The sequence below is a fragment of the Mus pahari genome, chromosome 8 (genome assembly GCF_900095145.1).
Source record: "Mus pahari chromosome 8, PAHARI_EIJ_v1.1, whole genome shotgun sequence".
NCBI lineage: Eukaryota > Metazoa > Chordata > Mammalia > Rodentia > Muridae > Mus > Mus pahari.
Window position 1 is genome coordinate 6,114,489 of NC_034597.1, and position 15,575 is coordinate 6,130,063.

Sequence of the window (15,575 nt, forward strand, 5' to 3'; positions counted from 1 at the left end):
GAGAGAGAGAGGCCCGCTCGCTCTCTGAGCACACCTGTGTTATTAGTATATGATGTAGTTTAAAACTAACGAGGAAACAAACAAAACACACTGAAAGTGCCTGAACCCAGTTTAAGCTCAGACAGACATCTTTAAAGACTTGAATGCTGAGTTGAACTTTTGGAGTTTGCTTTTTTTCACCTAAATATCTTAAAGTTTTAGGGAAGAAGTTAAAAGCCACCAAGGCTGGTGATTTTTTATAAGGTATTTTAAAATTAAGACCTTTTGGTTCACAGTAATTTCACTGGCAATGGGCTACCCAGTGCCACCAAGTGTTATAAAACTTGTCAGCCAGCAACTGTTTTGTTATTCACAGTTTAAGATAGGATATTTAAAATATTTTGTATTAAAAACTGCAAGAAGTACCTCTGAGAACATTGAAAAAATGTTTTAATTTGAAAAACAAAAAAGTAAGTTATAAAGGCAGCTGTCTTCCTGTAAGAGTTCTGTTGCCAATGGACTTTTTAATATCTCCATTCTGTCTTGGGTTGGGGAAAAGTTAGGCTTTGAAAAATGATTGTTAAAAGTTTTACTGTTTAAGAGAATAATCATTTTTATATCTTATGTAAGATATTGTACGTTTTTCAGATCACTTAAATGAGCACTACATACTGTCAGTGAATGCAGGGCCTTAAAAAGGATTTTTTTTGAGCTTCTTCATTAAAGCAATCTCCTGTGTTAAAATGTGTGAATAGTTTGGTACATGTGTACCCATAATCAAGAGCATCTCAGCTGGACGTTCTGTTGGCTGCTGTATAGAAATGAACAAATNTCAAGGATAGAAAATTACTTTGGATATTTAAAAGAGAAGAAATATATAGTCTATTTGTTTTATAANAAGTTTCTGTAAATAAAATAATTTATACTATTTATAAGAAAAGTTGTGTTTTGCTTTATAAGAAATTAGTTTGTTACTAAATGGGCAATAAAATTAGGACTTGTCAATAAGGCTGGCTGCATGAGCGTTTCTGCCTTGTCTAATACCTTTCCCATCAGCTTTACGTCAGACACCCTCTGCTTTGCCTTTCCTCCGCTAGAGTCTCAATTCTCTTGAGACCTTACAGTGTTCCCATTCTTAGGCAGAAAGCTCTGTCTTGGTTGAAATCAATCCTCATATAAGCAAGACAGTGTTGTACCCTGGCCTGGCCCTGTATGTGCAGGAAAGGAGGAGTTGGTAGTATAAGGACAGCACTCTGCTTTAGCCTGCGCGCTTGTGAATTTTGACAAATTTTCATCAGCTTTACCTGCTAGAGAGGTTTTCCATCTGGAGCTCATACAGTCTTTGATTTTTATTTATTTATTTATTTATTTGTTATTCTCTCCACTTACTATACATACAAATGCATTTTAGTTAAATTCAGGGTACATTAATTGTACCTATAAAAATCATTTAAAAATTGTTTTTGGTTGTTGCTTAAAGGAAGCAACTCATTTATCTATGAATTAGCCAAACTGGACTGACCCCTCAGTGCCTCATGAACTTCCTTCTCTGATGGGTTAACAAGATGATCCAGTGACACATCTCCTTGTGGATACATCACTGCTTTGGACCATAAAAAGGGGGGAGTGGTCTTTCTTACTGCCTTTCTTTGCAAGTCATCTGCCCTGGATTGTAAGAAGCCATCTCAAGGGGCAAAGGTAGCAGTTTTGGATCTTGCCATATGGGATCTTACTGGCAGCGACGGTTGAAAGTACAAACAGGATAAAGGGTAGATGAAATGTGGAAGATTATTCATGAAACCTGCTGCATAGACGACACAGATGGAGCTCTCAGATTGTTGCTGTCATGAGCCTTTATCCTCAGGAACATAAAGAACAAGTTCATACTGACTTGGAGATAACCACTAAAGCCCAGCAATTCTTCCTGGATCCGTGCACCTGACACCTAAGTCATTGCAGCAGCCCAGAAGTCTAAGACAGGCTAGACTTCTCTGTTTCCGACCGTGTTAGAATCGAACTTCAAACATGTTTTTACTTTACAGCTCGTAATCAAAACGCTGTCCATGGGGCTGCAAGGTGACCCAGTGGGAACAGGCACTTGTTGCCAAAACTGAAGACTTGAGTTTGATCCCTATGATATACACATGTCCCATAGCATGCATGCATGTTCTCTCTTATACACAGAATGTAATAAATTTTCAAAAGCAGTTCTTTAAACTATCTCTGGTCTGAGAAACTCTTGATGTTCTTGTTGCTGCAAGCAGTTCACTAAGGTGTTGGTCTTGTAAAGCTGGTTATTGGTCCTTGTTACCCTCATTTAGTACAGCCAAAGCTCCCAGGCCAAAGTGGAAACTTCGTCTCACGATGCCCCATTGGTCAAAGTAAAATTCTCCCAGGAGAGGAGCCTCAAATACTATGAGTACTTTTGAAATATCCATCCCTGCCAGTTCCCTCCAGAAGCTGCTGCAGAGGAATTGACAGGAGTTTGGGGCAGAAGTAAATTGCAAGGCCACTGCCACCAGCCAGGTAAGCACTGCCGGGGGAGAGTAACTCTGGAGACCTTCCGGAGACCTTGCTGTCTTGTTAGGCTGCTGAGATCTCTGGCTTTTGAGTTGTCACCTGTAACCTGTGCAGAAGGGGGTGCACAGAAGAATGACATTGGCAGTAGAAATGGAGTTGACTCATGGAAATGGCTGAATGTACTGGGAAAAACAGATGTTCATTTTGCTTTTAAAATCAAACTTTAGTATACCATGTATTTAATAGTCGGTTATATTAAAAAAGAGCTAGCTTATTTCAACTTCATGCCAACGGACTTCTTATTTTCCCTCCTGTTTCGTTTTGTGAAAGGCCTTTAAGTTAGAAGAAACAGGCTGTATTAATTAGAGCTGTCATGGAGAGGTTAAAGAAATACTTGGCTCAATTTTTCTAACACAGGCTGGTGACGTCACATCTTCACATATAGGGAAAACAAACTCACTTGCCAAAATGGGCCAGGTCTAGAATCTGGGCATGAACACATACAACTTAGCTTGACACTGAATCAGTTAATCTACCACATTTGCTAGAGAAACCTGACATAATTGCTTAAAAATTGGGTGGTGGCCTTACCTATTTTTTCCTTAGAATACATCTAAGTAGGTCCATGCAACTCGTGATCAGCATGTAACTTTGTGACACTGAATGCCTCCTTTGCTTTCCCAGCATTAGTTTTCTGTGGGACATAATGCAGGAATTCCTTCAGTGGCATCAGTATTTAAAATGTAAAAGCCAAAAGACAGACTGTCAAAGCCAGGAATGACTAGTCTGTATAGTCTTTCCATTAAAACTCTTGGTCAGTTTCATGACATTGGTTTACGTGACTTGGGCTTCTGTTGACATTCTTCACAGAAGCATGTTTCAAAGTAGATCGGGACTTTGAGGTCTGTAGAGTAAAATGAACCTCAATATTTTCCAAAGATTATAAAGTAGAATCAAAGATGAATTTCTCTAGGACTCAGATGGCCCAGTCATAGGGAGTTGGGCCTAGAACTGGCCTTGTCTGCTTAATGTGGGGTGGAAATGTTTTCTTCATGTCTTGCAGCCATATTTCAGAGGTTTCGGGGGCTAGATATAGGGCTCAGCTAAGTTTAGTTCCCAGAACTCATAAACCTCCTGTAATTCCAATTCCAGTACTTACTATGGGCCTCCTGGGGGCACCCCATGTATATGGTGCACGCGCGCGCGCGCACACACACACACACACACACACACACACACACACACACAAACACACACACCTTAAGAAAAAAAAGAAGAGATTTTGGTTTTATTTTTAGCTCTAAGCTGAAACTTGAAGAGTTACTCAGAATTTCTAACTAAACTATATAAAAGGGCCTCCAGTTTTGTATACATGCAAATGGCAAACACAAAATAATCATAACATTATTTGCAGAGAACTGTTTACATTGTTTTAGGCAACGGATACTTTTAAAGTAGTTAAAGTAGTTCTGCTTTGAAGTGCCTGGATTTCTTTCTCAAAGAGCCTTATTACTTTTCATGAAGAGAAGAAAAGCATTGATACCCCTTTTAAAAAAAGTTAAACCTGAGCACATTTTAAGTGTGGGCTGAGCATTCTCTGACCTTAAAAGCCATACTTGTGATTCCAGCAGGCCAAGTCAATTTCAAGTGTGAGTTGGAAAAAACAATTTTTTTGAGTTAATACAGAGAATTCTACTAAATTTAAAAGGGCATGAAGTTGTCTTTTTTTTTTTTTCATTTTATTGAATATAGTTCTTTTCAGACATCTTTTTAAAGCATGTTATTATTACTTTTTTTAATGTTCATTAGTGTTTTGCCTGCACGTTTGTCCTTGTTGAGGGTGTCAGAAGCCCTGGAACTAGTTGCAGACAGGTGTGAGCTGCCATAGATATGCTGGGAATTGAACTCTGGTCCCTGCCCCCAACATAGTATGTATCTTGATTAGGGTTTCCCTCCCTTAGCTACTCAGTTTCTTCTTACCGCCCCCTAGCCACTTACTCTGTGTCTCTCATTAGAAAACAGATTTCTAAGGGATTAAAAATAAAACATAAAACAGAACAAAACTAACACATAAGAACTGGACAAAACAGCAGAAAAGAAATGGCCAAGAGAAGGCACAAGAATCAGACCCCTTTGCCTGCACGCAGGAAGCCCATAAAAGCCGTAAACTGGAAACCATCATTCTCATGTGCAGGCCCTACACCTGTCTCCAGCTTGACTTCATGAGCTGTGCTTATGTTGACAGAAGAGCTGTCCCCCACCCCCTCTGGCTTACAGAAACCTGCTCTCCCGAGATCCCTAAGCCTGGAGTAGGGAGGGATTTAGTGCTGAGGAACAAACACAGTTCTTACAGAGACTGCACTCAGTGACTCATAGTTCTTTCATTTATAAATATATTGTATAATTACTCTTGACCAAAAGGCCAAGAAAAAATTAATCAGGTAATGGAAGAGATTTTTTTTTTTTGAAATCCCTACCTTGTTGTTTTTAAATACTTTAGGAATATCCAACAGGCTGCCTCCTTCCTACCCAACATCCTGAAGCTGCAAAAAACTCTTTTCAAATACAAGTCTGGCCACACATAATATTACCTGTACTGCATACTGGGGACCACTCTTTCATAGGACATGGTCTTGACTTTGAAGATAATATAATATTTTGTCATGATATTCCATCCGATTGTAACAATCAATCATGCAGTTTTTCCCGGAGAAATGCTGAATTATTACCAATCTTGTCAGGTGAGATGTGTTTTCATTCCTATACATAAATGTGTTCTTAAAACACCAGAAACTTTTCTCTGTCCTTGCCTTTCATGGTAAACTCATCATTTGCCTCCATCAGGACTCTAGGATAACAGTCACGTCACTTAGGGCTTACGGGATCCTCACCTCATTTTCTTACAGCCACTCCTGTCTCACTAATCTTTCAGCAAATCTTGTCGCCTCTACTTCGTAAGCACTCCATACACAATGACATAACAAAACACTAAGTCCAACCTGGTCATCCTTCGCTCAACATGTCCCCAGTGTCCTCTATGTCCCACTTGTGTAACTCAAGAGTAGAGTTCCCTTCACAACCTGTACCCCTCCCTCCCTTTATATGTTTTTATATTTTTATAGCACTGACCTCCCCTCCCCAACTCCCCAGCTTACAAGGTTCAATTCCAAAATAAATAGTCATTTTGCTAATATTTCTACAGGATTTTGAGAATCTGTTTTTAGCTAAGTCATATTCTGGAGTCGAGTTCATGCAAGCTTCTGTGAGCGAGAACGTATTCAGTTTTGTAAGATTAATCTTTTCATATTAAATGGGAACACTGCTGCACTGTGGTTTGGAGTACCCGTAATCCTGTACTTTAAACCAAGGCAGAATCCTGTGACTGAGTCTGACTATAGCCTCCAGACTGTGGACCACACAGATACGATAGGTAAAAGATAAAGAGCACTTTCCATTAATAACTCAAGTGGCATTATTGGACCCAGTACTTAAAGACATGTATGTTTAAGAAAAAAAAAATTAAACAGAAAGAAACAAATGACATATTTATTTGATGCTGTTGAAGTGGGCACACAGTAAAGAGAGTTAGAAAAGCTTTCAAGTAACAACTGTAAAGGAATACATTTAAATGGTTTTACATGTTAATCACTCTGGATAATTTCTGAACCCTGTTTAGCAGCAAGTCTCCTTTCTTGATGGTTTCTTGGTACTGCCAGTTCTTGCTATCAGGTCTATAAATAAAGTAAAGGGAAAAAAATGAATTATTTAGCAGCCATGTGATTTCCTGACGAGGTAACCTACTTGTACACACAGGCACTTAAAACTACCCCATTCTCAGCAATAACAAATGATTAAGATAATAAGGATACCTGTTGGTTTCTACTATTTCATTTACTTTATCAATTTTGCAGTGTAGTCTTCCAGCAGCAATAAACCTGGACAGTTCCCTGATTGAGAAAAAGAAAATCCATCATTAGTTTTAGAAAAACAGAACTCTTGTCTTACAGGTGAGATCTACCAGATACACAGCAGTGACATGTCTGATTTATTGCAGGCTTGAGTCATCTACTAGAATAAACCTGGCCCTAGAAGTTAACAGTCCATTTCCTTTCCAATACTATCTAGTTTCTTCTTCCCCTCACTTCCTTATGCCGTCCCAGAACACAATGAAACACAAAATCTGCTTTCAATCCACTTCAGTTTGATGTAAGGACTCCAGCAGCTCTTAAAGCCATGCTCACACCTGCAAGCATCTGAGTTGAGACTTGCCATCCTCGAACTCTAGTGAATGCTTTAAGAAACAAAAGGGAAGAGCAGCTGCAACCTCAGATTGCAGGGTGCTGCGGCAGGATGCTGCGGCAGGATGACTGCTTTCATGAGACCCTGTCAGCCAGATTGACAGATTCACATGCACACAAAGTGTACAAATCAAAATTCATTATACAACTTAAAATTTCTTTGAATTTTTTTATGATAAAATATAATGATAAACTATATGCCACAAGAGAATGATCAGAATTAAAACAACTTTATTTTAACCATCACTTTTCTATTCGGCATTGTGAACAAACCATCAACATTTATCATACAGACATCACATCTTCAACTACACTAAAATTGCCTGTGCTACTGAACAGCCGAGTTATTACCTAGGTTCCCTTACTGTGTAAGATGGAGGATGTAACTGTGTTGCTTTCATGGTGAAAACCCTTCAACGGCATTGCATAGCACACAGACTCAAAATCCAAGCTCTATACCATGAACTATAAGGCCCCAAGCCAACTGCTGATCCCAGGTATGGCACAGCCATGCTAGATACTGGCTCCTGCAGACACCCCTCTTCAGGCATGCTGTATCCAGGCAGACAGTTCCCAAGGTCTACACTCCTCTCTACACTCCTGCAGTGTTCAATTGAATGAAGTGCACAGAGACTACAAGAGCACCAAACATGAACAGCTCAGTATTTGTGAGTTAATGATTGCAGTGTTCAAGTCCCACATTTTGTCACCAACCTGACGAAAATTGTAACTCTGACATTCTCAGAGGAAATGCCACTAAATATAAGCTATAAAACCTGCAGCCCATATAAACTTAAACTGGTTCAATTACTCCAGCAATGCTATGCTCATCTCACTGGAAACTGTATTCCGAGGAAGGCAGACATGGATATGTGCTACTGTTAAAATAACAGTTCAGAAATTCTCTTCCCTGAGTTTACACTGAGGGAAGCAGTATAAACTCAGAAAATGTAGAAAACACACATTAAAAGGCAGTTTAGATACATAAATTTGTTAAACTTACTGGTCAATGAATTCCACACCCACACCAAAAGCTTCTGCCATATAGCCAAGGGTTAATGACCTATATGATTCCAGCAGCTGGCTGTATGCATGAATTCTCATTTCTCTTACATAGTATCGGTAATGAGGTGCAAAAAGCCAATCCTTTTTCATTTCCTGTTCCACGATTGCTACAATAAATAAGACGACATTAAACCTAGGAGTTCTGATCTCTACATACTTATGTCCTCTCAGAGCAGCCAACAAAGACAGGTCGACAGTGAACTGTCACCAGATCATGGCATAACTGGGAGCATTTTATATAATGAAGCAAATCCTATAACTTTCATTTACAATTATACCAAGCAGGAGGGAGTGATAAATGAAAGACAAAAACAAAAAAGAGACATTTTTACAAAGTCACAAAATAAACAACAAAGAGTGATGAAACTTATAAAAATGTAAAGTTTAAGGACAAGTTGTTAACAAGGCTGATGTAGCAACAAAATTGAAGAGTAAAGTATATATAGGATATTAATGAGCAATCTACAGGAATATAAGTTTATTTTACTAGATACTATATGCTTCTGCTCTGGTTATGAAACCATGATGCAAGTAATAAGTTCAATGAAGAAAATGGCACAGGCAGCATGTTTGGGAAGCCCTTCCTAGGGCAGTGGGCAGGAAAGAATTCTGAGAAAGTGCCTAAGCAGAGAACATTATTAGACAATAATGTCAGCAAGCACAGTCCCAAGGCGTAATAATTATAACTGAGTTCAGAAATAGAAAGACTGCAAAATCTAATGGGATAGAGACAAGTTGAACAAGGGGAAGAATAGAACCCTCTGCCAGATAGTGTGATTGTTTCTAGAAATTGAGTATAACCACAAGTGAAACGCATTGTATCTCCCTCTCCCAAACCACACACACTTATTTACACAATCCTTCCTGGTACTTAATACTTTAACAACTAAAAAAAATTAGATACACACTAGACAACTTTCTAATAGGATCCTATAAACCACTAAACAGTTTTCACTAACATGGTGTTGCAAGTATTTCTCTTCAGGCAGCAGTTACCAAGTTTCTGGACATATTGTAGTTCTATTTCATATTCTGCTCTCCAACTTGCTTTTTCTCGTCACAATGTAAGATGGAGAAGCTTTTTATGTCACTATACCAATGGTGAGCTGTTTCAATCAAGTGGTTGTACTGCTCTCATGGACTAAGTACATAGGTTTCAATCAAGTGAAGTTCCTTACAGCTTCCAGTTGTCAAAGGGATGCTGAGTGTACTGTGTCCCTGAATTTATTATCTACTGATAGAAAGTTTCTAAGATTTCAGCTCAACCTTGTAAAAGTCACCCTGTTTTGAACACATAGGTAGTCTAAGACATTGAACTTTGCATAAATATCAGTATACCTTGTCCACTCTGTCCCTAGAAACATTGTACCAGTTTATAGTATTTGAAAGAACCCATCTCCACATTTTTATAAAACTTGATAGTTTGAGAAGAAAAAGGAAATCTTATTGGTCACAGGTACTTTACTGTTGGCGAGAGTGCAGCCTGTCCCCTTCTATCCTGTCTCACAGTCACTGGACAGCCCTCCTTTTTCTCTTCTGTTTGCTTTGCTCCATTGCATCATATTCACGATTTCTTTGGGTTTTCCCTTCTGTGAGACCTCTCAGTGACTGAGTGCTTTCGGTTGCCTGTGCTTGTGTCTGTTGTCTTTTGGGTAACATATCTGGATGGCTGTGCAGCCAAGATCCCTAGTTCTAGTGTTAACCCTTCATCAGATGCTAGAGCCATGCCTGATGACCTGAGTTGAGTCTCCAGGACTCACATGATAAAAGAGAAGCAACCTGAAAGACTTTCACATATGCATCAAACACGCATACATATCATTCTCATATTTGGGGATTTAAAAAGTACACCAAGTTTGCTGGCCTTAAATAAGCACAATAGGCAGAACCTAAGGATTAAGAAGACCTGCAGCTCTCAAGCTACCACATCTCTTATACATGCTTATAACCTGCTGTGCCATGTACCCACAGGACCACAAGATGAAGTCCGATCCTTACCTAATGATTGGAAGAAAACTGAGTAACGGCATTCATAGAGAGAAAACAGATACTGCCGAACTGCTGGAAGACTGTGCAACACTTCAAGAATCTCTGCCCCTTTAATGACCTGGGTATCAAAACAAAACAAATCAATCAAACAACAAAAAATGACCATTTTAATGATTTTTGTATATTTAAGAAATCATGTGGCAGTCTTTAAAAGGATAGTAAGGGTTCTTTACCTTTTCCCTGAGATCTGGTCTTTCTAAGGCAATCATACTGACGTAAACAGTGTAAGTCACAAATGTCTTGTAATCCATGAGCTCATAGGATGTAAATGTAGACACAGTGTCGAGAAAGAGCTCTGCTGCCTGTTTGAAGTCACGGATAGCCACACAATATAAGCCTTGGTACACTTTTAGCCTGTTTCGCCTGTCCCAGTCTCCGCCTTCCTCTATTAGGCTAGCAAAACACACAAAAGAAACATAATGCTAATTCTTAAAGGTTTTTTTAAAGAAAAAAATTTTAAGTAAGTATTTTATTCAGCAAGTATGTCAACTCTTGGACCAAATTCCATAGTTGTCAGCAAAACAAAAATGGGGAAATGTGGGCCTACCAACTTAATTAATAACTTACTATTAACAGCCCATAACCTCCAGGGTCACATCCACTGCCAATTGTACCTTTTGGCCTTTTCTGTGTTTCGAGTAATGAGGTCATTATCCATATAAAAGAGCCCGATCCTTAGGAGATAGAATACAATATCCAGTCGGTGACCCAGGGCCACAGTCTTATCATATGTCTTGCGAAAAGCTGTCAAAGCTCCTTCCTGTCAAATTCAAGATCAAAGGAGTGAAAAGTATACAATTTAGCAAAGCCATCACCTTCCTGGATTTCCCCAGAGTAGCTGGCGGCACAGAAGTACAGCTGAAGTAAGACGCCAGTGAAAGGGTCATTGGGATAAAGACCAAGCGTTTCTTTATGCCCAGGGGAACACTTCATTCTGAGGACAATATATGAAAAGCACATAATAGACAATGTGTTTCTGCCTGTAACAATTAGCATTACTTCCAAATAAGTTCACTATAAATTCTTAATCATTTTAAGAGGCTCACGTCACTGGTTAGACCACTCAATAGATGTGTATGCAATCTCATCCCAACTGAGAGAAAGTGATTCCACTGCTTTTTTGCAAGAACAGTGAAAAAAAAATCACTTTTATACTTGGTGTTTCTTCAGACATAACTGTATAGCATGTTCCACAATTATTATTCACACTTCATAAATGTATAAAAGGATTTGTCAGAACAGCAGTGAGCATGCCTCGTACCCAGACCTGGAAATGCAATACTGTTCCTCACTAGGGAACCAGGGATTTGGGAAGAAATGGATGACTGCAAGTTTGCAGAATAAAGTTAAAACAGTAGGCGAGTTTATGCCGTTTTGTATCAAAAATAAAGGTAATCATGAGTCAAGTTAAAAGATAACAAGACTGTCTTAAAGGAACCTACATTAACATCTGCAATGAACTAAGCGTCAAAAAATTGTTGATAAATACAAGTAATAATAAAACTACTGCAACCGTTAAACATTTAGAAACAGTCAGTAACAGAAAAAACCTGAACATTCTTTTGGGGAGAATACTGTGAGCCAACATAGAAGGAATATGGCATTAACACGAACAGCAATCACCCAACGCTGACTAAGCCATACTGATTAAATTCAAGACCTGACACAAAACCTTCAAATCACTCAATCACATACATACTGACTATCTTTTCAAACCAAACCATACTCATACTACATCTCATGGTCCCCCCCCCCCCACTATATGTCTAAGTTTTTAAAATGACCACCACTAACTAAATTTAAATTTTTTTTAAAAAAGTTTTAAGTTAAAATTCAACAGTTTATAATTTGAGCCCTTTCTTTGGGCTAGTGCAGTTCTAAACTCTTTCCCTGTATCTTTAAACAGCATCAGGTAGAAACGCATCATCCTATTTTACATGAGAAAAGTGTAGCTGCAGCAAATAATGACTATTCAGGCTAGAAATATAATCCAGGCCATCTGATCCAAGAGCTCACACTATTTTTAATACTGGAACCAAGTCATCCTACATCCAAATGCTTCAGAGTAGATCCAGCACTAGGATTACTTAAAATAAATGGCCACACCTAGGAAAATAAGTGTTTACTCTCCCAGCAATTTCACCTCAGACTAAACAGTATCCTAAACAAACACTAGCATGTATGGGCAGTGGAGGCACACCGCTTTAAATCCCAGAGTTTGGGAGGCAGAGGCAAGCAGATCTCTGTGTGTTTGAGGCCAGCCTGGTCTACAGAGTTAGTTCCAAGACAGCCAGGGCTACACAGAGAAATCCTGTCTCAAAAAAGAAAAAAAAAACAAAAACAAAACCACAAAACATTAGCATATATATAGTAGGAGACATATGAACATGTTTTTTAACCACAGCAATTTGTTTAAGAAAAATCAACTATTACAGCTGGTTAAAGCAAAACTAGCTGAAGCAGTTTGTGCATCCCTACCAGCTGAACAGACAACCTACTCAAAAAGTGGATGCGGAAGCGGTGAACCAGAACGTTAACAAAGTTCTCGGAATGCAGTGACAGATGCACGGAAGAGGAGTCGTGGAAGATACAGTGATCTCATGCACACAAATACATGTTCACTACTCATTATCTACAAGACATACATACACAAGTACATAACTACACAATCAAAGGGCTATGCGAGTTAGTTATTTCTCAAGGTACAGAACAAAGAAAAACCCACACGACTGCAACTCTTGAATGATAAGTATTACTAGTGTATATATTTTAGATTTACTTTATGTCTTTGAGTATACTGCCTAAATGTCCGTCTGTGCATGCCGATGCTTGCCTGGTAAGTGCCAGCAGAGGTCAAAAGACGGTATTGGATCTCCCAGAACTGGAATTAAAGTGGGCTGTAAACTGTCAGATGGAGATTATGTATCAAATCTGGGTCCTCTTTGAGAGCAACCAACACTGTCAACCCCTGAGCATCACTCCAGCCTCCTACTGTAAACTTGTTTTTGTTCTGTTTTGTTTTTCCAGACAGGGTTTCTCTGTGTATCCCTGGCTGTCCTGGAACTCACTCTGTAGACCAGGCTGGCCTTGAACTCAGAAATCCTCCTGCCTCTGCCTCCCAAGTGCTGGGATTAAAGGTGTGCAACCCCACTGCCCGGCAGCTGTATACCTTTTAAAATGTACACTAATTGCTTCCCAACCACATAAGTTAACTCCTGAGAATGACCCAAATGTTGTAAACAGGGGACAAAACCTCTGCCCTTGTTTTGTTCTGGATTAGTATGTGCATGTGTGTCTAGGGGCATGTGTACATGAGTGCAGATGTCTTTGGAGGCTAGAGGGATCAGATACCTGGGGGCTGGTGTTGTGAACCTCTTGATGTGGGTGGTGGGAACTGCACTTAGGTCTACTCCAAGATGATCTGCAGTATATACTCTTAAGCCACCGAGCCTCTTCTCTCTAGCCTCATGGATATTTGTTTTTAATGACACAGTAATGAAGACTAACACACCTTGCTCTGTTAAGAGCAGGGAACTGGGTGCTGCAACATTATCATATATCTTCTGTTTCTGTACTGACTCTTCAGTACAGGTAAATATAATTATCCTTCTACTTAAAAAAAAAAATCACTTATCCAGTGAGATATTACTCATTTGCACTAATGTACAACAATGGTCTGTACCTCCAGAAAAGAGGGAGCATCTCTCATCTCCAGCGAGGACAGAGCATCTCCACTGTCCCTGTCACCTACCCAGAGAGGGCAGAGCATCTCCACTGTCCCTGTCACCTACCCAGAGAGGGTAGAGCATCTCCACTGTCCCTGTCACCTACCCAGCGAGGGCAGAGCATCTCCACTGTCCCTGTCACCTACCCAGCGAGGACAGAGCATCTCTACTGACCTTGTCACCTACCCAGAGAGGGCAGAGCATCTCCACTGTCCCTGTCACCTACCCAGCGAGGACAGAGCATCTCCACTGCCCCTGTCACCTACCCAGCGAGGACAGAGCATCTCTACTGCCCCTGTCACCTACCCAGAGAGGGCAGAGCATCTCCACTGTCCCCGTCACCTACCCAGCGAGGACAGAGCATCTCTACTGACCTTGTCACCTATCTGACAGAGGTACTCTGCTTTTGCCATCATCGCATCTCGAATTTCACTTTCTCCCAGATTCTTCTCTGCATCCTCCAACTCCTCATCCAAACGTTTCAACTCGTCTTCATTTGCCTTCTTCATTTTACTGAGGAGATCCATGTCCATCTGCCAGTCGAGGGATTTACACAAGGCTTCATAATAAGGAGCCATATCTAAAAGCCACAAATCAAGCATGATAAGGTAACCTGTTAGCGTCTGCTTGCTTTTCCCACCCCACCGAAGGTCAGCTGGCAGCCGCCTCCCAACCGTGGGTCTGGGTGGCACAGCTAGGGTTCGAAGCCGGGCGCCTGCTTGAGAGGCGACCTCAGCAGCTCTGAGGGCCACCAAGGCCAAAGGGAGGGGGATCGAATCCTCAGTTTGCTCTGCTCGGCTCCTGTTCCCAAGGAGCCCGCATGCCAGGGAAAGGACACGAATTCGACTCGACTGCTAGGGACAGAACCCCGACTGTCCCTTGGCGGGCAGCTACACCCTGGCAGGCATCACTAAAGCCGAGGCGCCTCTGCCCGGCGTCCAGCCGCGCCGAGCCCCCGAGGCTTCCCGGAACGTCTCGCGGCGGGGAAGAACCCACTGGGGCGGGCAGGCCCCGCTCGGGTCCAGGGGGACGCCCCAGGGCTCTGCGTGAGGCTCGACGGAGACGCCAGCCGGGCGCCCGGCCCGCCCGCCCCGCCTAGGCCGCTGACTCGGCGCTCGCGGGCCTCACTGTTTTCCCGGACGGCCGCCATCAGCTCCTCGCGCACCGCCGCGTCCCCGCGGTGCTCCGGCAGGCTCAGCAGAAACCGCAGCTGCGCGATGCGCAGGTCGGGGTTCTTGGGCAGACCCTCCTCTTCCAGGTTTTCCAGCGGCATGGCTACGGCACAGGAGCGAGCGGAGAGAACCGAGCGGAGCCCCGGGCCGCCAGCGGAAGCAGGAGGAGGAGGCGTCGCAGGCGCCCGGAGCCGCCAGGCTGACTTCCGGTCGCGTCTCTGTCTCCGCCGCCTGCAGCGTCCCCTGCTGGACATGGGAGGGAGCACCTGGCGCTGTCCCCTTTCTCTTTAGGTCTCTTTAGGTCAGAGTTGGGCCCAACTTTCATTTCATATCTTTTTTCTTCCTTTTTATATATTTTACTTCTCTTACATTGGCAACAGATAGAATCTGGAAATCTGATAACAGTTTGAAAATATAATACAGATGAGAAAAACAATAAAAACAGTTTTCCAGGGCCATCTTTGTTTTAATACTCTTGAACTAGGGAGGGATTCTTTTTGTCCAGATTGTAGGCAAACAAACTGGAACATAAAGATTTGAAAAGTGACCAGATAAGGTTACATAACAGCTACATGACAAGGCCTGTGTAAAACCTACTTTCTTTACATTTAAAATCCACATTCTTCCCTATTCTAAGAAAGAGTAGCCCATGTTCCCGAATTTTTTTTTTTGTTGTTGTTGTTTTGTTTTTCGAGACAGGGTTTCTCTGTGTAGCCTTGGCTGTCCTGGAACTCACTTTGTAGACCAGGCTGGCCTCAAACTCAGAA

General features: G+C 41.3%; 1 protein-coding gene across 1 annotated transcript; it reads right to left on the reverse strand.

Annotated features, from left to right (window-relative positions):
- Positions 1 to 6,025: 6,025 nt before the first annotated feature.
- Positions 6,026 to 14,976, reverse strand: Psmd6 (proteasome 26S subunit, non-ATPase 6). Its single transcript, XM_021203211.2, has 8 exons — positions 14,765 to 14,976; positions 14,011 to 14,216; positions 10,526 to 10,671; positions 10,085 to 10,304; positions 9,861 to 9,969; positions 7,801 to 7,969; positions 6,369 to 6,446; positions 6,026 to 6,230 (listed from the first exon to the last, which is right to left on the reverse strand). Exons 1-8 carry the CDS (start codon positions 14,907 to 14,909, stop codon positions 6,134 to 6,136), a joined length of 1,170 nt encoding a protein of 389 aa, XP_021058870.1. The 5' UTR covers positions 14,910 to 14,976; the 3' UTR covers positions 6,026 to 6,133.
- Between the last annotated feature and the right edge of the window lie 599 nt (positions 14,977 to 15,575).

What these genes read in the sequence shown, in the direction of transcription:
- Psmd6 (XM_021203211.2), bottom strand. Translation starts at nt 14,909, where the DNA reads ATGCCGCTGGAAAACCTGGAAGAGGAGGGTCTGCCCAAGAACCCCGAC. An exon ending in GACCAGATCTCAGGGAAAAG is followed by an intron (nt 9,970 to 10,084) that starts GTAAAGAACCCT and finishes TTTGATACCCAG; the next exon opens with GTCATTAAAGGGGCAGAGAT. An exon ending in GGTGTGGAATTCATTGACCA is followed by an intron (nt 6,447 to 7,800) that starts GTAAGTTTAACA and finishes TTTCTCAATCAG; the next exon opens with GGAACTGTCCAGGTTTATTG.